Source organism: Cryptomeria japonica, chromosome 2 (genome assembly GCF_030272615.1).
Source record: "Cryptomeria japonica chromosome 2, Sugi_1.0, whole genome shotgun sequence".
NCBI classification, from domain to species: Eukaryota; Viridiplantae; Streptophyta; class Pinopsida; order Cupressales; family Cupressaceae; genus Cryptomeria; species Cryptomeria japonica.
This window is the reverse complement of record NC_081406.1, coordinates 528,389,733-528,412,627: the sequence shown is the minus strand read 5'-3', so window position 1 is coordinate 528,412,627 and position 22,895 is coordinate 528,389,733. Positions and strand designations below refer to the sequence as shown.

The 22,895-nt window shown below is 34.7% G+C and overlaps 1 protein-coding gene across 2 annotated transcripts; it reads left to right on the top strand.

The window, feature by feature from the left end:
• Window positions 1-13,552: 13,552 nt before the first annotated feature.
• LOC131052194 (uncharacterized) lies at window positions 13,553-19,880 on the top strand. Of its 2 annotated transcripts, none has more exons than XM_057986812.2 (6): window positions 13,553-13,577; window positions 14,888-15,137; window positions 15,224-15,490; window positions 18,169-18,415; window positions 18,523-18,609; window positions 19,237-19,880. In XM_057986812.2, exons 2-6 carry the CDS (start codon window positions 15,012-15,014, stop codon window positions 19,404-19,406), a joined length of 897 nt encoding a protein of 298 aa, XP_057842795.2. In that variant the 5' UTR covers window positions 13,553-13,577; window positions 14,888-15,011; the 3' UTR covers window positions 19,407-19,880. The 2 variants fall into 2 exon arrangements, with proteins under 2 accessions (XP_057842795.2, XP_057842794.2); XM_057986811.2 differs by lacking the exon at window positions 13,553-13,577 and adding an exon at window positions 14,575-14,795.
• The last annotated feature ends 3,015 nt before the right edge of the window (window positions 19,881-22,895 follow it).

Genomic DNA, 22,895 nt, shown 5'->3' with positions numbered 1-22,895 from the left:
TATAACTTTGGAGATGCATCCATAATTAATCATTGATGAAAAACTAAGTTGGTATAGACATTAAGATATTCAAAGTGAATAACACACATAATTTTAACAAATTTCACTGAAACCAATTCCTTTAATTTGGTAGTAACCTTTTGCCACCAAAGTTGCTTCGTACCTTTTTAATTATTCATCTACTTTGAATTTCTTCTTAAACACCGACTTGCAAGAAATGAGCTTTCTTCCCTTTGATATCCCAAATAGATCCTAAATATCACACTTCTCCAAGCCCATTATCTCATTCTCCATGCCCTTCATCCAAGATTCACGCTTCTTTGAATAAAGAGCTTCTTCACAATCTATTCATAATCAATACAAGCTAAAGAAAATACACAACACAAATCTAGTGCGTAGTAAGAAGACCATCATGTTATTCCTTTAAACTCTCTAAATCTAAATCTTTATCTTCTTCAAGATCTACCTATCCAACCTATTATTCTTCCGACTATGCAATTTTTCTTCTCTATTTTGGTTTTAATATGCACACTTTTTGTTATCTTTTACTTTTGTAACACTTGATTATACTTAACTCTAACTATAAAATCACTCCCATCAAATGTTATATGCAAATTCTAATATCATTCATCTTAAAAATAGAAAGTAAATGTCACGTTATCGTATAATATGCAACACATCTATGAAATATTTTACTCTCCAATCATTAAATACAAGTTTTTCCTTCCCTTTTCTAATAATCTTACATAAACTATTGTCACCATGGAACACCTAACGACTATCATATGCTCTATTTGAGAAGAACCACTCCTTTCGAGGAGTCATGTGATATAATGCACCCAAATCAATTAATCATGAGTCATCACTACCACTATTGACAAAAATCAATAAAGCATCATTTTCACCATCAAAGGATTTATTGGTAGGGGAATATTTAGAAGAATTCTTATTTTTATATTCTTTCTTTACCTGACCCCACTTACCATAGTTCTATCAGTTCACTCTACTTTCAAAGGAATTTTATACCATCCTTTTCACTTAAACTTCTTCTTAGCCCCCTTTTCCTTGGGCCTACCCTAAACATGTAGTGTATCCTTGGAACCCTCATCCATGGATTTCCAACTCATTTATTCATTGAGAAAAGTAGAAACAAGGGTATCCACCTTAGGCTTTATAGTACTATTATTGATTTCAATTGTTAGACTCTCCCAAGATTTATGTAAAGAGAAAATAAAAAATGCATATACTCAAATCATCAAACTTAGCATATATAGTTCCTAGCTTACTCAAATGAGATTTTAAATGCTAACATTCTTTTCTATTGAGTCTTATTCCTTCATTTACAAGGAATATAATTTTCATTTAAATAGAACTTATTAACAAGACTCTTAGTTTGCTTGATTTCACCTATCCTTCTCCACAAATTGAATGTAGTAGTATCCTCAAAGACATTCAAAAGGACATAATTAGAGAGATGGCTATAGTATTCCTTGACTTTTATTTTTAATCTTCTTCTTATCTACTAACTCAACATGCATTCCGTATCTCTCACAACCCTCCATTGATCACTTATCTCTAAAAGATGCTCCATTTTTAGCTTTCACAACTCATACCCATAACCATTGAACTTCTCAATTTGCAAACAAGATGTTCTTACCATGGCTTCTCTACCCACACTAGATCTATCATACCACTAAACAAATTAGTCTCACTACAAACATGAAAAGCCTACAACACTACAATAAAGTTAACCACTTTTCTAGAATTAACTGATATCTTTAATACCAAATTTGATTAATAGGGTAAATAATACAATAAAATATTAACAAAATAGATATTTAATCTAATTAATCTTATGATAAATCTAATAAGATTAATGTACTAATGAACAAGAAAACATAAAACCTAAACGATAACACCAAATATACATGGAGAAACTCTTTACAACAAAAAATATACCAACAAAGAGGACCAAGTTTGTATTAATCAAAATTGAATGTTCACACCAATACAATCACTAGTCTCTCTAATAATAATTTGACAACACAAGAGTAGTTGTCAAAGGAATTTGAAGTCCACTATCCCATGCCAAAACCACTACTCAAACCACAAGTCACAAAAAAATCTAATGCCCTCATAGTCATGCTCAAAAAAATCATAATCGTAATTCTTCTTACACATCTTACACCTCTCTTATACATCATAGATTATGCCATAATGGTCAAATTGATCCCTTTCCTAAATCTAGGCTCTTCTTTAGAGTATTGAATGCATTAATCATAAAAACCAAATTGGGAAGATGCTTTAAAACTCCCAATTTTGTCATTTTTAATGTAACTCATTGCCTTCTTACACAATATTTCAATTATCTTGAAGAAAAAATAATATCCTCACCTTCACTTGGGCATCCCATTTAATAATAGATTATTTCTCATCTATGTAATTTAATATTATTTATAAGACATGATTTGTAAGGTGAATAGTCCACCCAATCCTAACGCTCAACGATTACAAAAAAATTGTAAATCATGAATAAGTTATAGACATTGGACTACACAGTGTGTCCATAGTTCTATTGTCTTATCTACTTTGTCTATTATGTTAGGTTGAATTTCGTCCTCTTACATAACAACATTTATCATGTTTTAAAGTAAACAAGAAAATAAACTATTAATTCACTTGATCATCATGAATCAATCAATAATTTTATCAAAACTGTTCAACTAAAATTACATATTAAAACTTAATAAAACAATGTTCAATAAATTAACCTTATTATTTATCAAATATATTTAATGGTTACAAATATCCAAATATATCCAATCCATCAATGCTATTATAATTAATCTAAAATTGAAACGATAATTCCAATAGTTTCTAGAAGGTACTACAAATAATGTGAAGCAGTCACCGGTGAGGAGGGACCTCGAAGAGATCAATCTAGATCAGTCAGCAAGAGTAAACACAACAGAAACACAAAGATATGATGGAGGCAATGTAGAAAATATTATTTTATTGCATGAAAATTTATTACAACCAACTGGTAACAACCGAGTTACACCATAACCAGCTCACAGGCCTGCTAGAACATGCTCAAAGTATATAATAGGTCACAACTGGGACCTTGAATCTTAAGATCTATCTTCTACAAATATTCTCGCTACTTGATTCTTCGATTGATTACATTCTAATGTGCAATTATAATCATATATTCGATCCAAAGGATCCGGTCGGCCCAAAAAGGGATCAAAACCTGAAGAACAAGACCTAACATTTAAAAACAACAAGGTCGGCCTCCACCAAGAGATTCCTTCGAAAAATACAAAGGATGAAGTGTATATCACAGGAAAAGGTTGGCCACACACAAAGGAACATCAGAATCAACGCCCAAGGCACCACAAGCTTCGGAAGGGGGTTCCGGTAGATCACCAAAATAGGTCCAAGCAATCGGTAACAAGAAATTGTCAACCGGTAACATGAAACTGTCAAGGAAATTGATAGCGATATCTTGCTAGAAAATGATCCAAATGCGATGCGGTTTGGAAATAAAAAATATGATCAAGTCTTCAAGTAGAATCCAACTCCACAAGATCCGGTGAGCCAAAAACTGAGGCACACAAAAAGAAAAGTTGAAACTACCAACATAAAGAAAAACAAAAAGGAAAATGTTTTTGGTTGATGCAAGATTGCTATGAACCAGGGATGTTCTTGCATTAGACATCTGGGGTTATTGAAAAAGTGAGCCTCTCACTTTGCTGGGGTTAGAGGAAAACCAAGGCGGTCTACCTCTACCTGAGAAGTCCAAGATGAATCTTCAATTGGTCTGTCCTTCCACTTCACAAGATACTCCTTATATTGACTGCTCTGGGTACTATGTCCAATCCTACTATCCAAAATTTATTCAATTTGATCTGGTTCCTTTCGGGGCAACTATTTCTCCAAGTCTACAATATTGTCCTTACTAAATTCTGGTTCATGATACTCATGAAGATCTGCAATGTTAAACACAGGTGAAATAATCAGACTATCTGGTAACTCCACGTCATATGCATTCCTAGAACTGAACTTCCTCAAAATCTTGCAAGGTCCAAACTTCTTCATCTACAATTTGTTATAAGTTCCAACTAGGAATCTCTCTTTTCTCAGATATATCATCACTTCATCGCCAACTTCAAATTCCTTATGTCTCCTCCTCTCATCTGCCTTCTCCTTATACTTATTGTTCATGTCCTCCAAATGTTCCTTAACCTGAATATGCAAGGTTTCCATGTGATATGCAAAATCTCCTGCTTCTGAAATTCTCTAGTCTTCACTGCTAATGTCTCTTAATTCTGATATACCTCTAGGATGCACTCTAGTAACTATCTCAAAAGGTGTTCTTTCAGTACTCCTGTTTACTGAATTGTTGTAGGCAAACTCTGCTTGTGCAAGGATCAAATCCCAACTTTCGGTTTTATCTCCAACTAAACGTATCAATAAATTTCCCAAACTCTGGTTAACTACTTATGTCTGTCCATCATTTTGTGGATGAAAAGTAGAACTGAACTTCAAATCTATCTTCATCTTCTTCCAAAATGTTCTCCAAAAATAACCAACAAACTTAGTGTCTCTATTTGAAACTATGCTCTTAGGTAATCCATGCAATCTCTTTACTTCCTTGAAAAATAGGTCTGCTACATGTAATGCATCTGATGTCTTCTTACAAGGTATGAAATGAGCCATCTTCGAGAATCTATCCACTACCACAAATATAGAATCATTCCCTCTCGGTGTTTTAGGCAATCCAAGTACAAAATCCATGCTTATATCCTCCCAAGGTCTTATCGGTACTATCAAAGGTTTATACAATCCCACATTCTGACTACTACCCTTCGCAACTTGAAAAACTCTACAACTTTGCACACATTTCTTAACATCCTTATGAATCTGGGGCCAAAAGTACTGCTCACTCACCAATGCTACTGTTTTGTCAATACCAAAATGTCTAGCCAATCCTCCACTATGTTTCTCCTTTATCATATTCTCCCTCATAGAACTCTTAGGTATGCACAACTAAACTCCTCTGAATAACATCTCATCTTGAATGAAGTAATCCAACCACTTGCTTCTATCTACCATAACCGGTTCTCTACATGCTTTCCAAGGCTCTACAAAATCTGGGTCATCATCATACAAGGTCTTCAATTCTTCAAATCCTAATATTGTCACTCCCATCTCTATTAGAAAATTCCTTCTCCTACTCAATGCATCAACAACTTTGTTATATTTTCAACTTCTATGCTTCAACACAAAGGTGTAACTCTGCAAGAATTCTACCCATCTCATATGTCTCTGATTCAACTTACTCTAACTATTCAAATACTGCAAAGCTTGATGATCTATATGCAACACAAACTCCTTAGGCAACAAGTAATGTCTCCACTTATTCAAGGCTTGAACTATGGAATAAACCTACTGATCATATACTGAATATCTCCTCTGGGCATCATTCAACTTCTCACTAAAATAAGCTACTACTCTCCCTTCCTGACTCAAGACTGCTCCTATTTCTATTCCACTTGCATCACAATCCACTTGAAATACTTTATGAAAATCTGGTAAAGCTAACACATGCTTCTTAGTCACTTTCTACTTCATTAGTTCAAAAATTTTGTTTGCTCTGGTGGTCCACTTGAATTCCTTCCGATCTGCTCTCATGGTCTCAGTCACAGGGTTACAAATTGAACAAAAATTTCTGATAAACTTCCGGTAAAAACTAGCCAATCCATGAAATGATCTTACCTCTCCAATGCTTTCTGGTGTAGGCCACTCAACAATTTCTCTTACTTTCTCAGGGTCTATCTTCAAACCATCCACAAATATCACAAATCCCAAATAGACTAACTCATCCTTCATGAAAGTACACTTCTTGATATTGATCAACAACTTTTCTTATCTCAACCTCTGCAAAACTTGTCTCAAATGCAACAAATGCTCCTCTTTTGTCTTCCTAAAAATCAAAATGTCATCCAAATACACAATAACAAACTTACCCAATAATTTATTCAATACCTCATTCATCAGCCTCATGAAAGTACTTGGTGCATTAGTTAACCCAAAAGGCATCACCAACCATTCATACAGTCCTTCATTTGTCTTAAATGTTGTCTTCCACTCATCTCCTTCTTTGATCCTGATCAGATGATATCCACTCTTCAAATCTATCTTTTTAAAGTATTTTACTCCACTCAAACAATCCATTATTTCATCCATCCTATGCAAAGGAAACTGGTATTTCATTGTGATCTTGTTTATTCCTCTGGAATCAGTACACATTCTCCACTCTCCATTCTTCTTAGGTGCTAATACTGCTGGTACTGCACAAGGGCTCATCAGATGATATCCACTCTTCAAATCTATCTTTGTAAAGTATTTTGCTCCACTCAAACAATCCATTATTTCATCCATCCTATGCAAAGGAAACTGGTATTTCATTGTGATCTTGTTTATTCCTCTGGAATCAGTACACATTCTCCACTCTCCATTCTTCTTAGGTGCTAATACTGTTGGTACTGCACAAGGGCTCAGAACTTCCCTGATCAAACATTTATTCAACAACTCCTGCACTTGTCTATTCAACTCCCCATTCTCTGTCGGTGTCATTCAGTGTGCATCTTTGTTAGGCAAACTAGCTTCGGGAACCAAGTCCATGCAATGACTGATACTTCTCATAGGTGGCAATCCATTAGGTACATTATCGGAAATGATGTCTTCATATTCTGTCAGCAAATATTTTATCTCTTCTGGTTGTTCTCCTTTCGGTTTTGATTTCTCAGTCTTCTTAGGAATTAAGGCAAAACACACATTCTCAAGTCTCTCCCATTGGCCACAATAGTGTATGTATGTTTCCTCCCATCATGTACTTCTTGTCTATCAACTACCAAGGCCTACCCAACAAAAGATGATAAATATCCATAGGCATAATATCACACAAGACTTCATCATGATAATTCCCAATTTTCAATTTCACCAAACATTACTCACTTACTAACAACTTATGTTCATCCTGAATCCATGCTATCTGACAAGGCTTACATTGTTTCAATCTCTCCAAATTCAACTTATTCACCATCTCTTTTGAAACAAGATTATCTAAACCACCACTATCGATAACAACTTTACAATACTTACCAGATACCTTACATATGGTCTTGAACAAATTCTTCCTCTGCAAGGGCTCTTCATCTCCTCCGGTATGACACAAAGCTCTCCTCATCATCAACAGTTCTGCATCTTCCGATTTATTGTCTAATCTAGTGGGGTTTTCTTCCACCACTGCTGCTCTTTTGGTATTCTTTGTCTTCTTACACTCGAATACACAATATCTTTCTCCTCCACACTTATAGCAAGTTCATATGTATGTTCTCTTGTCTTGTCTTCCAAAATTCTCATTTCAATAACCATTCGGTTCTCTGGACTCTGGTAGAAATTTCTATCATCCTTCCGATATGAATTACCTTCTTTTTTCACTTCCTTGTCCTTGTTTTGATCTATACAGGTTCCTCTACCTTTGGTATATCCTCTTCCTCCTTGAAATCTTCCTCCGGTAAGCCTTCCACCTCTGCCTCTTTGCCTTTGCTCATGTCTTTTATTAGTTTCTCTTCTACCTTTAGGGCATACTAGTAAGCCTCTTCAACACTCTCCAATTTGATCAAACTGAGTTCATCTTGTATAGAAACTTGCAATCCATTCAAATATCTTGCAACTTGTTCAACTTCATCATCAACACGTCCAAATCTGATGTTCAACTTGTAAAATGCTTCGGTGTATTCCTTCACACTAGATTCCTTCTGTCTCAAATTTTGCAACTTCTGAAATAGATTCACTTGGTAATCAGCTGGCATAAAATTTTACTTCAACTTAGCAATCATCTGATCCCATGTCTTAATCTTCTCTTTACCTCTTCTTTATCTATCAACTTGCAAATGCTCCCACCAAAGAGATGCATGACCTTTCAATCGGGTAAAGGCATATTTCACCTTCCTCTCTTATGTAGTGTTTTCAAAATCAAAGTATTTCTCCATCTCCGAGATCCAATCCATCAATTCATCTGAATCCAAATTCTCATCATATTTCAATGGGGTAAAATGAGGTTTAGTATTCGCCCTACTCAAAACCCTCAAAAACCTTTCCTCATCAAGATAAACCGCTGGTGGGTTTACTTGTTCTGTCGAGGCTTCTTCTCCTTCATCTTCACTTGCATCTTCAATATGTCAGCCTCTTCTCTGGGTTGTCTCCACGGCTTCCAACCAGGATTTTATACCTCGCAACATTTCCATCATAACAGGGTCTGCATTCCCATGCGCTCCACCATTCCTAGCTCCTCTTTGTGCCATCATTCACGCCAATCCTCTACAACTGTAGGTCAGGTCCACATTCCGCCACCCTACAACAAAAATTTTAGGAAACGCAACCTCCGGAATGAAACTTCGCTCTGATACCACTTGAAGCGGTCACCGGTGAGTAGGGACCTCAAAGAGATCAATCTAGACTGGTCAGCTAGAGTAAATACAACGGAAACACAAAGATATGATGGAGGCAATGCCAAAAAGATTGTTTTTCTGCGTGAAAATTGATTACAACCAACCTGTAACAACTGGGTTACAACATAACCGACTCACATGCCTGCTAGAACATGCTCAAAGTACATAATAGGTCACAACCGAGACCTTAAATCTTAAGATCTATCTTCTACGCACAGTCTCACTACTTGATTCTTCGATTGATTACATTCTAATGCACAATTACAATCATATATACGATTCAAAGGATCCGGTCGACCCAAAAAGGGATCAAAACTTGAAGAACAAGACCTAACGTGTATAAACAACAAGGTCAGCCTCTGCCAAGAGATTCCTCCAAAAAATCCAAAGGATGAAGTGTAGATCGCGAGAAAAGGTCAGCCACACGCCAAGGAACATTAGAATCAACGCCCAAGGCTCCACAAGCTTTGGAAGGTGGTTTCGGTAGATCACCAAAATAGGTCCAACCAACCAATAACAAGAAATTGTCAACCGGTAACAAAAAATTGTCAAGAAAACCGATAACAATATCTTGCCGAAAAATAATCCAAATGCGATGCTGTCTGGAAATAAAAAAAATGATCAAGTCTTCAAGTAGAATCCAACTCCACAGGATCCAGTGAACCAAAAAATGGGACACAGAAAGAAAAGTTGAAACTGCAAACATAAAGCAAAACATAAAGGAAAATGTTTTTGGTTGATGCAAGATTTCTATGAACTGGGGATGCTCTTGCATCATAATGACATTTATTATGGAAGAAATATTTTATTAATTTAGTGCATGGCTATATTTTATTATTTCTTGATTTCGAAGTGAAGCATGTGGAAAATTAAAGCACCATAATAGCGAATAATTTAACTTTTATAAAATCATTATGGTGTATCATGCGGCAAAAGTAAATCATTTTCGTTATTTTAGTTATACCTTTTAGTGTATATATGAGTAATGAATAAGTCCATGATGGGGTTAAAATAAGTTAGGTTTATAAATGGAAAATGTCATTTTACACTTTAATTTAAGGTTATTCTCAAGAAAGAAAAAGTTAAATTTATTTATATAAAAAAATACAATTTACTATATGGACAATGTTTAAAGTTATGATGTGACAAAAAGTAAATTTGATTTTTATAAAAATATCATATGTCTATTCCAAAATGAGTATTAAATTTAATAAAAGAAAAATAAATTATTTAATTTTTATTTTCAAATTAATATAACGATAAGAATAATATAGTGATTAGTCTTTGCCATTGCAATATGATTAAATATGATCAATAGTAATAAAACAAAAAGATAAGTAGTTTATTTAATTATATGTCAAGACGGGAAATTTTGTATTGTAATTGTAAAAAAACAATTTTTTTGTTGTACATTATAAATTATATGTTATAATTATCGTATAAACCTCATCTCTTGAGATTTTTATTTTTTATTTTTATTGATTGCTTTTATTCTTTGGATCATATTTAAAAATTGTGATTAACAATGTGAAAAGAAATTAAAATATATACCTATTTTGAGAATGAGAAAAATAAAATAAAATAACTAACTTACTAGTTAAGCTAATTATAATGCATAAATACAAATATATTTAAGGAGATAAATCAATACAATTCACAATCTGGATCGATTATTGAGCTAAACTAATTTTATTAAAGTGAGAGTGATATAGATTAATTGAATTAACTAAGATGAATTAAGGTTTCCCTTGAAATTGATATAATTTGGATTTTGAGTACTATGATATTATGATAGAGAGACAAATTGAAATATGAAATTAAAACTTATGTTAGACCCTAAGAATTGAGGACCTATGATATGATCATGTCTACAATTTGATCCACATGCAAATATTATATCTTAACAATGTAGTTTCATCTTGAGTACATACTAATCTTTAATACCCACAAAAGATGTTTTCCTATATGATATTTGTGTAAGAAAACTGCATGGTTCTAAGCAGTACAATTAGGATTTGCTATAAAAGAGAGAACGGTGGTAGATATCTTTGTTAGTAGCCAAGCTCTTAGATTGATTCAGTAGTGAACATAGACAAAATAGACATGCTAGTTCTTGACGCAGATAAAGTAGTTTCTAACAAGTGAACTTGCAATTAAAGCAACATATATGTTTTGATATATTTTCTTAATTGTATATTTTTTGGTAAATGCTTTTGATTGGAGTTATGAACCAATGAGATCACATATGAGGGACCTCATCCTCGCATAAACACTTGAGTATATCACCCCACTAGGGGTTTGAACCTTGGTAGCAAGAATCATAACACCTTGACTTAATCATCACACTATGCCATTATTGACATCAATTAAATATTTTTACTCGTATAAAAAACAATTTACAGGAACTAGGACAATGCCTTAAATAAAATCCCTAAACATGCGATTCAAGACCTAAATAGAAAGGAAATGTAGCTACACTTCAATCCAAAAGATAAAATAATAGATAAAATCTCATCTAAAATAGACAATTCTTTAAAAATTGAATAAAAAATATTCTAAATTAGTTGTTATAATAAATTAGAACAATAAATTGAAATTCTAGATTATCAAATACACATGATTTTTTTAAATAATATTAATTAATAACATTTACATGAAATAAAAAACTAATATTCTTAACTTATTAATATAAGATTGAGAATAAGTTAAGTAGCTCAAAATTCTTCAAATATTAAATACTTGAACAAAATATTTACATTAAATCTTGAAGTTGAGATTAATGAAATTTCTTTGAAATAATTTAAGATTGTGATTGGGAAGGAATCTAATGGTTCGCTCGCTACTTTTGAACTCTTTGACATTTTCTCTCACCAGAAGACTAACATGTATTTTGTGTTTTAATTCGATCTCCACCTTTTTAAACTTGACACGTTGGCAAAAACTATTTTAAAGTAATGGATTAAATCAATATAAATTATTCATTGGAATCTTATTTAATGTGTTGTAATATATGTTTGTAAGTGATTTGTTGATATATATAAGAGTCAATATTAATGAGACAAATATTTTGGAATCTAAAAAATTATTGTTTATTTGTTTAGATTATATTTACAATTGTAGATCTATTCTACATCTACAATTTTGATTTTTGGTTCACTAATATGATTTTTACTAAATTCTTATATTTATGTTTTATTTGTCATAATGTCTCTTGTTTGTTTTAGTTAATTAAAGTGTTTAGAAATACTTTTGGGGAGTTTATAACGTACGGGTTAATTTTTCTTAAGTCAAAATTTTTATAATATTGATTTAACAATTTTTGGAAAAGATTGAAAATAATATATAGTCGTGTAGAGAATGTTCTAGATGTCAATGTAAGGAAGAAATAAAGTATGATCCTTTGATTTTGTTGTTAGATGTTCTTTGAGTTTTTTTCTAGGTATTAGGACAAATATCTCCCTGGTGTAAAAATGTAAATGTATCAGGGTAGACCCTTGGGGTTAGATCACTTGGTCTCAGCTACTACTCTAGTTAGCCTAGGTTGTGGGTGCAATTCTTGATTTGCCCGCAATTTGAATGAGGGTCTATTGCACATCGCTTGAGAGGTTAAAGGGGGGTCTCACCTTGTAAAGAGCTAAGCTCCAATTTGCTAGGCTAAACTCTCAATTCCTTTTGATAAAAGAAAAATATATTATGATAATGTCTTTCAACATGAAAAATATATATTATGATAATGTCCTTCAACATGATGAAAGATACCAAATGAAATGTTTTTGCATTTCAAGTCAACACATACTAATCAATAAACTTGTTTCGCCCTTAATAAAAAACACATAGTAATTGGGCTTCGACATATAGCTCAAACAGTTGCTAAGGTTGTGCTAAGGCTTTGGGTTCTTCCCATGTAGGTCCAAGGTTCAACTCTCACTGGTTGGGTTTACCCAACGGCTAGGTTGTTTGAGCCTGCTCAGTCATCCATCGAGGTATTCTCACCTTAGCTCACCACCTCCATGCCTCAAAAAATCGGCAAAACAATAACTCAATCATCCATCGAGGTATTCTCACCTTAGCTCACCCCCTCCATACCTCAAAACTTGACAAAACAGTAAGACCGAGACAAGGTGTGTTTGGGTCGCTAGATTATCTCATGATATTAAAAAGTACTAGACTAAATTCTCCATTATTCTCAGTAAATAAATGTATCACGAAAAAGTCCTTCAACATGATGAAAGATACCAAATTAAATATGTTACACTTCAAGTCAACACATAATAATCAATAGAAAAGAACAAGTCTACTCCAAAATCAAAAATAAATTTTAAAGACTTTCACTTTATTTTCACAAATCACAACATCTACCTACCTCAATCCATAAATTGTGACAAAAAAAAATCCATAAAACAAACACCATATAAAACTTAAAAGCTCCAATTAATAATTATTAAAGGAAGGGAGAATTTGGAAATCTAATAATAATAATAAAGCAAATTACCATCCCCACTAGGTTGGACTGGATATGAATAGAAAGAAACGGTCCAACTACTGACGAAATTTAAGAGCATTACAACAAACTTGTTTGTAAGGGTAAAAGATGCTCACCTCATCGTTTTTGTTGTATATGGAACCACGAATTTAGGGTTTCTATAACAGTTGAGCAAACAAATGTGAACCTTTGAAAAAGGCATTTGTATTTAAAGCGTTTGTGCCAATTTAGTGGCGTGACACAACCCACCTATAGCCTCTTGCCAAACGTCACATATTAGTCAATACTCTCACTTAACAACTAGACCAACTCTTTTGCTCTGATTAAAATAGCTACAAAATATATTCTAACAAGCAATTTGGTAATGACAACCATGACAACCACCTCAACAACTCAAAATATGTTAGAACTTGGGTGTTGGGGATTGCAATGCTTCTCCTCTATAATAGTACTCAAGTTGTTGAATGACGCCTTGCCCAATATAGTTCTTTCACCATTTCTTTCTTTCTATTTAACTTCTCTTTCTTTCACCATTTCTCTCTGTGCATCTTTGGCTTGGCTTCTCTTGGAATGTAAGTTAGTAGATTTCTTCATGCTTCTTTTTTCAAGTTGTTTTGTGGATCTTTTTTAATTTTTGAAAATCTATCATTGTCTTTGAAGTTTATATTTAGGTCATTTATTTTCATGTTTGAGTTGAATTGAAGGTTTGGAGATTTTGAGCTTCTTCTTTAGTGAATCGAAGGCTCTGAAAACTTTGGCTTACTCAAGAATAGTGATTTGAAAGTCTCATTGTCAGAAGGTTCTTTGGATCTTCTTTTGTTTTCATTTTTCAATTGAAGTGAAGGCTTAAGGATTTTGGGATTGTTCTTTGGTGAATTGAAGGCTTTGAGAACTTTGGTGTACTCAAGAATAGTGAGTCGGAAGTGTCATTGTTAGAAGACTTCGAACACTTTGGCCTAGTCAAGAATAGTTAGTCGGAAGTCTCATTGTCAGAAGGCTCTTTGGGTCTTTTGTTTTCATTTTTGAGTAGAAGGCTTTGAGAACTTGGCCTACTCAAGAATAGCGAGTTCGAAGTCTCATTGCCAAAAGGCTCTTTGGGTCATTTATTTTCATTTTTAAGTATAAGGCTTTGAGAACTTTTTGGCCTACTCAAGAAAAGTGAGTTGGAAGTGTCATTGTCAAAAGACTCTTTGGGTCTTTTATTTTCATTGAAGGCTTCTACTTTAGTGAATCCAAGGGCTTTGAGGACTTTGGCCGACTCAAGAATAATGAATCAAAAGTCTCGTTGCCCAATAATTGAAAGTTGAAGAGCTTCAACTTCGCCTTGGCATTTAAAAGTAATGAATTGAAAGTCCAAGAATTTCAAACTCTCTCTCTTTATCAAATAGTAAGTTGAATTTTTTTTTTAATATTTTGGTTCATTTAATGACACATTTTTTAAATTTTATACTAAACTATTTGGTCTCTGTCAGTATAAAGGTTTTGCTTCATTAATACTCTTCCTCAAAAGACAAAACATAAAAAAATTCGTGGATTGCCTTTTTTTGGATATGAACTCACGGTTGCTTACCAGTGAAGTTTATATCCAACTTTTTGTTGCACCAGTCATTCGTTAATGTCTTTTTTAAAACAATTTAGATTAAAGAATCTTTAAATCAATAAAAAAGAAAATCTTTCAAATTGCCATGAAATAAAAAATTTGTGCTCGTTACAGACAATAATCCAAACTGTAATGTATTCATCGCCGTTGCATTCAATTAGCTGTTGGTCCCATTCAAGCATTAACGACTGTAATTCTTGTTTCTGTCTTTTCCTTCATTATGCAATAGATTCTGGTCCTTAAAAGTCTTCCCATTTCCTCAATCTTTACAACTCTTGGCAGAAATCCTGTGATTGGGAAACAAATTCTTCGTTAAATCTCGGAGGTTTTTCGCAATTCGTACAGCTCTGAGATCGTGCGCTGCAGACACGGGACCGGAAAGAGCGAGGAGAATAGCTTAAGCAAGATGACGGAATTGAATCCCAACTTCTGGCTACCGTCAAATGTGCTCAGCGATGACGACGATGATGAACAATCTGACGCCCTGTTGACGCCCCGGGGCGTCGCGGCCTTTGAAACAGAAGCGGCCCAGGTTCGAGTCCTGTTGCACCTCGAATTCTTCAGGTTCTTTGTAATTTTGAATTTTTCTTGGTTCTTATGGTTTGAGGTTTGTTTCAGGAAGTCGCAGGGTCGAATTCGCCCAAGTCGACGGTCTCCAGCGGGTCGTCACCGTCTTGCAGCCAGAGGGAGAGAGGGAGTGATTCTTGGGATTTATTGGACGGCGCGGCCATGAAATTGAAGGTGAATGAGGTTAACTGGAGTAAGGATTTTCATGCCGAGTGGTCCTCTGCTAATAACATCAATAGTAACGAAGGAAAAGGAAATGCCTTCACAACCTGGAACTCAACTAATTTTACCGAAAATTCTACTATTCCTGCCAGCCAGGTAGACTTTTATGTTTAATTCGGTTTTCAACAATTTAACTGCATTTTTAGTTTCCATCGGCCGTTTCTTTAACTTATCCATCCTCCTGGAAACTAATTTTGGTTGGAAGTAAAAAAGACTAATTTTATTATCAAAAAACATTAGTTCTCAGTGTTGTTCTTATTGTTATTATTGTTATCATGCTGTGGTGGTGATGAAGTGAAAAGCAAGGCGGTTTAATTAATTATTTGACGAGATTATCTTAGCTTGATTTGCGTGTTACTTAAAGTGAGCTGTGCAAGTGTTTTTAAAATCTAAGATTTAGATCAAATAATATAAATGAAGATAACAGAATTTTTTTCTTTTTCTTTGAGCTAATGACTGATTGAGTTCTGCAACATCAAAATTGTTTGATACGGTACTGTTTTTTATTTAATCCTGCAATAATGATTTTTTTGGTGGAATAATTCTTTTTTGGTTAATAATTTATTTAGTTTTGCAATATCGATCGAAAGTTTTCTGCCTTAAATTTCTATTAAAGAGCTTGAATTTGACGAAGCGTTGCGCAGGAACAAGGTTTAAGGAGGTCAATTTATCTTCGTTTTGATTTCAAAATATCTCTGTTTTGAGAGATTTTATGGGTCCTGTTATAGACAATTCATTTTTACCGAGTTACAGTTCTGTCCTTTTCATGCTTGGTTAATCTTGGGTGAGATTATGAGCAGGGGATGTTTTCTGGGTCCTGTTATATACAGTTCATTTTCCCGAGTTACAGTTCCTGTCTTTTTCGTGCACGGTTAATCTTAGGTGAGATTATGAGCAGGGGATGTGAGTGGGGATGTCAGTGCCGGTAATCTACTCAATATTCTCAGGGTGTGAATCTAGGTCATGCTGTAATACATGCCATGGTAGTTCCCACAAGCTTATCACACGAGTGTTAGATTCATCCTTAAACCATAAAGTTCTCACATGTTTGCTTGGAACCATGTATCAATTGTCATTCCATCTGAAAAGGTAACTAGTCACGCGTGTGAGCCTTATCGCATGATTGTAGTGAGGGCATTTAAACCCAGGTCATGTCCTCACAACCACTCTCCATTGCCATATTATGCCACAATCCCAAAGACTCTTTCTCCTTAACTTGTTATTTTCTTTTTTTTTTTTTCAGTTTAGCTGTTTGCTTTTAATTTCTGGGCTTTTATCGCTTTTTTCTTGTAGTACTGCTATTGGTGATTGTCCACCCCCTGGTACTCCTGTTTTCTAGTGGCCAAACTTGGATTTTCTCTGGTGGTATTCCAACCCTGTATTTCTATTAAAATCTTTTTTAACATGGAGATTGCTTTCTGGTGTTTTTGTATAATTTTCTTCTGTAGGTGTGGATTTTTAAAACAGAATTGAATTTTGGGTCACTTTTGCCTCCCTCTTTGTTTTCGCTGTTAAACAAGCAAGCATGAAAGATATTGTAATCTGTATTCATTACATAAGTGCAAAAACATAGAGATTGGCACCTTGAGTCTTTTGAATGCTGCTTGGCACAAACCAGATCCATGTTATGCTAGATCTATGCTAGTTGTATTTATTTCCCAAAACCTACAGAAAATCACACAATCAACATGGCGTGGAATGTAGATTGGTGTTCTATGTTGAATTTTTGTGGCATAATTGAACGTGTGGCTAGTTCTTTGGCTTAGCTGTGTTTAATATCATCTTGCATATGTCTGATATACTTAGCACTTCACTAATTTCGAACATTGTGGTTGATTTGTTTACCTTGTGCTATCTTGAAGTAGTTCAATTCACTGGGTTTGGATCTACGTAGCTTAAATGTTGCATTTAGCAGGGGCATGACTAAACATAGCTAGATGTTGAGCTTCTACAGTGATCTTAGTGTGTAATATTAGGTCCAGCACACCACTTGGCTTATTATTGTTTGCTGATACACTATTGGGTGGAATATTCCGGTTCTTCCATTTTGATTGGATCTATCATTAATTCATTTTGTTTTAACAGTTATCAAATTTTCTGCTTTATTGATATATAATTTGGTACTATTTTTTACTTCTCCCTTACTATTTGAATGTATGATTGATTTATAATCTCCTTCTACATTGTGATGCCCATCTTTGTTGGGATTTAAAGATTTGTCTACCACCATTCAAATTCATTAAAGTGCTTAAATTAAAGCTTGCTTCCTCTCTAGATTTTTTGCTATAGTTTTCATAACACGGTGCCTTGCTCTTGTGTTTTGGGATTTATTGATGTGATAAATTTATCTCTGAGTGCCCTGTTCCAAATTTATCCATTCTCATTTATTGCTGGGGTTTCTTGTTTCTTAGATCCTCGCTTCGAAGTTTCATCGTAAAGCAGCCAATGTGTCTACTTTTCTTTGAATCACGCTTGCCGTTTTTTTCTCTCTTAAAACTTGCAATTGTTCTAAGATACTTTTTTGGTTCTATTTCTGTTTCTGCACAATTCCTTAGGAGCTATGTATATTTATTATCATAGACAAGCCACTAGCAGAATATTAACCCTTAGGGATTATTTGTGATTGATTGGCTCTTTCTTCCTAAGAACTATTACTAAATCAACCCTGTTTCGTTAATGCATTTTACTATGTACAGTTTTGGTTGTTCTGTTTTCTTCATCAGCAGATTTATTATGGATATTTACTCAGATGTGTGTTGTGGATGGTTTTTCAGTTAGTGCAAGAGAAGCTCTGCCCTGTACGCCCTGGATGGTGCCAACAGACAAAACTCGTGCAGAACCAGTCGACAAGAATTGTTGACCATTCTTATCCACCATGGGCTTTCGTTCAGGGGGCTGGATCAGGCATGAAAGCAGTTTTTCTTGAGTCTAATGGATCTAGCAGAGAATCTGGAGGCACGGGGGTTTTCCTACCTCGCAGGGCTGGGAATATTATTGATTCAAAGAAGAAGAAGAAACCGGGTGTGTTGCTGGTCTTGAACTATTTACTTACCATGAATCATTTGTATTTGACTTTGGATCTTGCAAAACATGTGTATATGAGATAACATTTATTCCCTTGCTTGCAGGTTTCTCTACTGTTCTCCTTCCTTATCGAGTTGTTCAGGCATTGAACCTTACTATCCAAAATATGAATGTACAGTCGCCTGTGCGTGGTAAGACCTGGACCATATTGATATTCTTGCTTGTGAATTTCCCATATTATAAGTTCCTGTATGTTCCTTTGCCTTGAAAAGTAGAATATAGAGTCCATTTTAGCATTTAATTACAACGTTTTCAATTAAGGTTGTCCATGCTTTGCATATTTATTGTCAAAAAATCTGATTTTGAGAACAAGGATAAATAAAAGATGATTCTCCCCATGAATGTTGTCTGAATTACATTTATTGCAATTGAATTTCTGTTGTGACCTTTGAGCAATCAAGAGTAGCCCTCATGGCCTTTCTGTATTTAGATTTATCCCTCATCCCTTTGCCACTTTTCCATAAATTTGCCTATTTTCTCTAATAGCAACAGCTTATTGTTGTTTGACACTCTAGTCGCCACATTTACCTCTATTGTTTCTTCTTTTTTTTTCCTTGGCATTGAGGTCTATTCCTAATAGGACACTCTTGTTTTGGGACTTCCAGTTTTCATATTCGCTCTTATACAATTGAGATCAATTGATTTCCAACCTTTGGTCATGATGTTTCTTCCTTCTGATATTCTTATCTGGAGTACAATGATTTGAGGTTTCCTTTGTTCTTTATTTAAACTGAATTGTGTTTATTCATGCGATGCAGATTTAGACAAGTGGAAAAATGGATTCATCTGTGGTAGGAAGATTGAGAACAATAATCGTCTTTCTGGGAATGAGTGGTCTGATCAACAAAAGGAGCCTTTCCATTCAGTCAATTCAAATAATCATGCACTTTCCCCTGAAATTAGTTTACCACAAGATTGGACTTATTAATTCGATTAAGTCCTAATTTCAACCTCAATATGCTGTCAAGGATTCTTAAGATAATCAAACGCAGGCATTCATTAGAATTTATTACATCTATAGGAGCTGTATGTAGACAAGAATAACTCTGTGAGAGCAATTGTAAGCACAGAACAATGCTCAGGTATGGATCTGTTGTAATGTTGCCACTGTAGGCAGTCTCATTGGGAACTTTATCACCATTGTACAGAAAGTAAATATTAGGTGATTCTAATTGCCATATGGTCATGACTCATGATAATTAGAATCACCACCATGGTGACTATATTGCATGTAAAAGACCGGGAAAGCTTTAAATCTCAATGAACATACAGCACTGTGAATAAATGGTCTTTACCCATAAGCAAAATTGAACTTTTACTGTTCAATGTTCTGCGTACTCTGTAACAAACAGAATAATGAAAATTCAATCCAACATGCATCTGTTTGGCTGCTTCATTTTCATCTGAAGTACAATGGTTCAAAGCATTTGGTATACTCTGCTTGGTTATGTTGTCTGTCTAGAAAATTTTCGTCTATTTTTTTCATACATTTGTGCAGTGCATGAGGTTAACTAGTAGTCCATTTAGCAATTGATGTTGATTATGAAAAAAAATCTCAATAAAGAAGTGATAGCTTCAAATCAACTATGCATCCATTGATAAGGATCCAAACATGAATGAATTAAAAACCTCTTAATGAAGAAGATAATTAGGCTCCATTATCAAGAGGCTCATATGTTATGTTTGCAATAGGGAGAGAAGGAAAGAGAGGGAGAGGTAGATGGGGAAGAGCAAGAGAGAGGGGATAAGGAGATAAAGATAGATTTAGAGGTGGAATGGGGATGGAGATGGAGAAGGAGATGGATATATTATTTAATATTGGGAGGAAACAAGGGGGGAGAGTGGGGTGCATAGATAGAGATGGAAGAGGTAAAATGAGAGAGGGAGAGATAGAAAGATAAATGTATTGATATTAAATAATATATAATGCTAAAGAAATGGAGAGATTAGAAATCAACCTGAATTCATTCAAATAAAGAGCCCAACCATTAGCAACACGAATTAAAGCCATTTCAATAACATATCAAGAAAGATTAACGTCAAACATAGAGAATTAAAAGGGGGGAGAGTAGGGCGCATAGATAGAGATGGAAGAGGTAAATAGTTAAAGATGGAGAGAAAGGTAGAGAATGAGAGAGGGAGAGATAGAAAGATACATGTAGTGATCTTAAATGATATATGATGCTAAACAAATGGAGAGGTTAGAAATCAACCAGAATTCATTTAAATAAAGGGCCCAACCATAAGAAACACAAATTAAAACCATTTCAATAACATATCAAGAAAGATTAACGTCAAACATAGAGAATTAAATTAACTAAACATAAAAACATAATGATACTTCTCCCATGATCGGACGTGCAGTTCTTCCTTGGCCTTGTTGGATGTGCAATTCTTCCTTAGTCTTGCTGGCCTTGCTATGAATGTTGCTCTCAACTTGAGCACCAACACAAGGATGGCAAATGAAGATTGGGAGATGACTGGTTATGTGAAATTTGTGGGTGAGCATGCAAGGGCTTGTTGAATGTCCATAGTAACACCAAAGATAGTGGTACTACTATGGCAATGGAATACAAATGCTCTAAGATATATGCAAAAGCTCTAACTCTATACTTGTTAATGTTTGCTCGAACAAGATAAAGTCTAAGTAATTGCTCGTCAAATCAACCTGTTGAGACTTAGGAAATTGATGTAATTTCCTAATGAAGTCGAGATATCTGAGTCAAATTACCCATTTAGACAGGCAATTGATGCGATAGTTGCCCCTATTTTAGTCAAAGAGTGACAGTTGATGTTAGTGTTCGCTCGGACAAGATAAAGTCTAAGTAATTGAGTCAAATCAACCTGTTGAGACTTAGACAATTGATGTAATTGCTCGATGAAGTCAAGATATCTAAGTCAAATTACACATTGAGACTTAGACAATTGATATAGTTGTCTATTTTGACTGTGTTTGATTGTTTGACCAACTAACAATTGGGTTTAAATGGCCGATGCAGTAACTTGTTTTGCTTACAAGATGACCTAAATGGCACTGGCTATGCAGCCCCTCCTTTTATAGATGGACTATGATATACTTAGCTCGACCCGAGTGTGGTAGATGATACAGGGTATTCGATGATGGTGACCTGGAAGGGGATGGTGAGGGGGAATCAGTTTTAGATAGAAGGTGTGGAGGACCTAGTACCCAACCCTTCAGCTCGAGGTTGCCTTTTGAAGAGGATTGAATAGAGCATCAATTGTCATAACTATGTTGTATGAATGACATGCAGGGATATGGATTTTTGGATGGACAAAATGCAACAATAGGATATGTGTTGGAAACCAAGAACACTGAGGAGGGGGGGGTGAAATAATGCTCTACCGGAATGATCAATTTTAACCTTATTAAAACATGCATACACCAACCGATATACCGGTACATATAGAATTGAAAGAAGTAAAGAAACCAATAAGCCAATCACACAAATGAATACCACAACACACAAAATTATACGTGGAAAACCTCAAAGAGGAAAAACCATGGTGGGATTTGTGATCCACAATATAAATCCACTGGTCATTTGAAGAGATATTACAAAATATAGGGGCCTGCACTTGCAGGAAGGCTTACAGCCTAGAGCACACTACTCAATCACAAAAGGAGCCTCACTGATCACATACAAATCTAGACTACAATCGAGAGAAATGATTGAACTGCAATGATAACATCTTCTATGCCTGAATATAGTTTCACTTAAGCTCTGCCTATTCTGGTCTGAAACCCTTAACCCTTACCAGAATAACCCGTACATAAACTTCACATTACAAAACATTATCATATTCTCATATCCATCCATATTCTCACAAACTCATATCTTTTCTCATACATACATATTACAAAATGATCTAATCAGCTGACCTATATACCCTTTACAATCCATCATGCCTTATGTCGTCTTACAAAGATAATTACAATATGAATATACATGTCGGCTCAATAACATAAATACATGAATATCAAAACAATTGCCGATGTCAGCCTCCAATACTGATAACATGATTCTAAACCATGTCGGCCTGCATTGTCGGTAACCAAAGAAATCCTTCCAACCTGTTGGTGTCGGTACCGATGAAGTGTCTGTCGGTACACAACTAATCCAAAATATGAAGCCGAAACATGTTGCCATGTTGCCATCAATGACAACATATTGAAACCAACCAATTGAGTGTCAATTGCCAACAATCTCCCCCTTTGGCATTGATGACAACACTCATGTCAAAAATGATCATGGTTTCCATCTGTCAGTTTCATCCTGAGCCTGCTCCCCCTGAGCTGAATATCCATCAATACAAAATACTCCATACCTCCATATCTCTTGAATTTTTTTCACCTATACTCCCCCTAATGTATACAACTCCCTTTTTTCTTTTTCAC

What these genes read in the sequence shown, in the direction of transcription:
- LOC131052194 (XM_057986812.2), top strand. Translation starts at nt 15,012, where the DNA reads ATGACGGAATTGAATCCCAACTTCTGGCTACCGTCAAATGTGCTCAGC. An exon ending in CTACTATTCCTGCCAGCCAG is followed by an intron (nt 15,491 to 18,168) that starts GTAGACTTTTAT and finishes ATGGTTTTTCAG; the next exon opens with TTAGTGCAAGAGAAGCTCTG. An exon ending in TGTACAGTCGCCTGTGCGTG is followed by an intron (nt 18,610 to 19,236) that starts GTAAGACCTGGA and finishes CATGCGATGCAG; the next exon opens with ATTTAGACAAGTGGAAAAAT.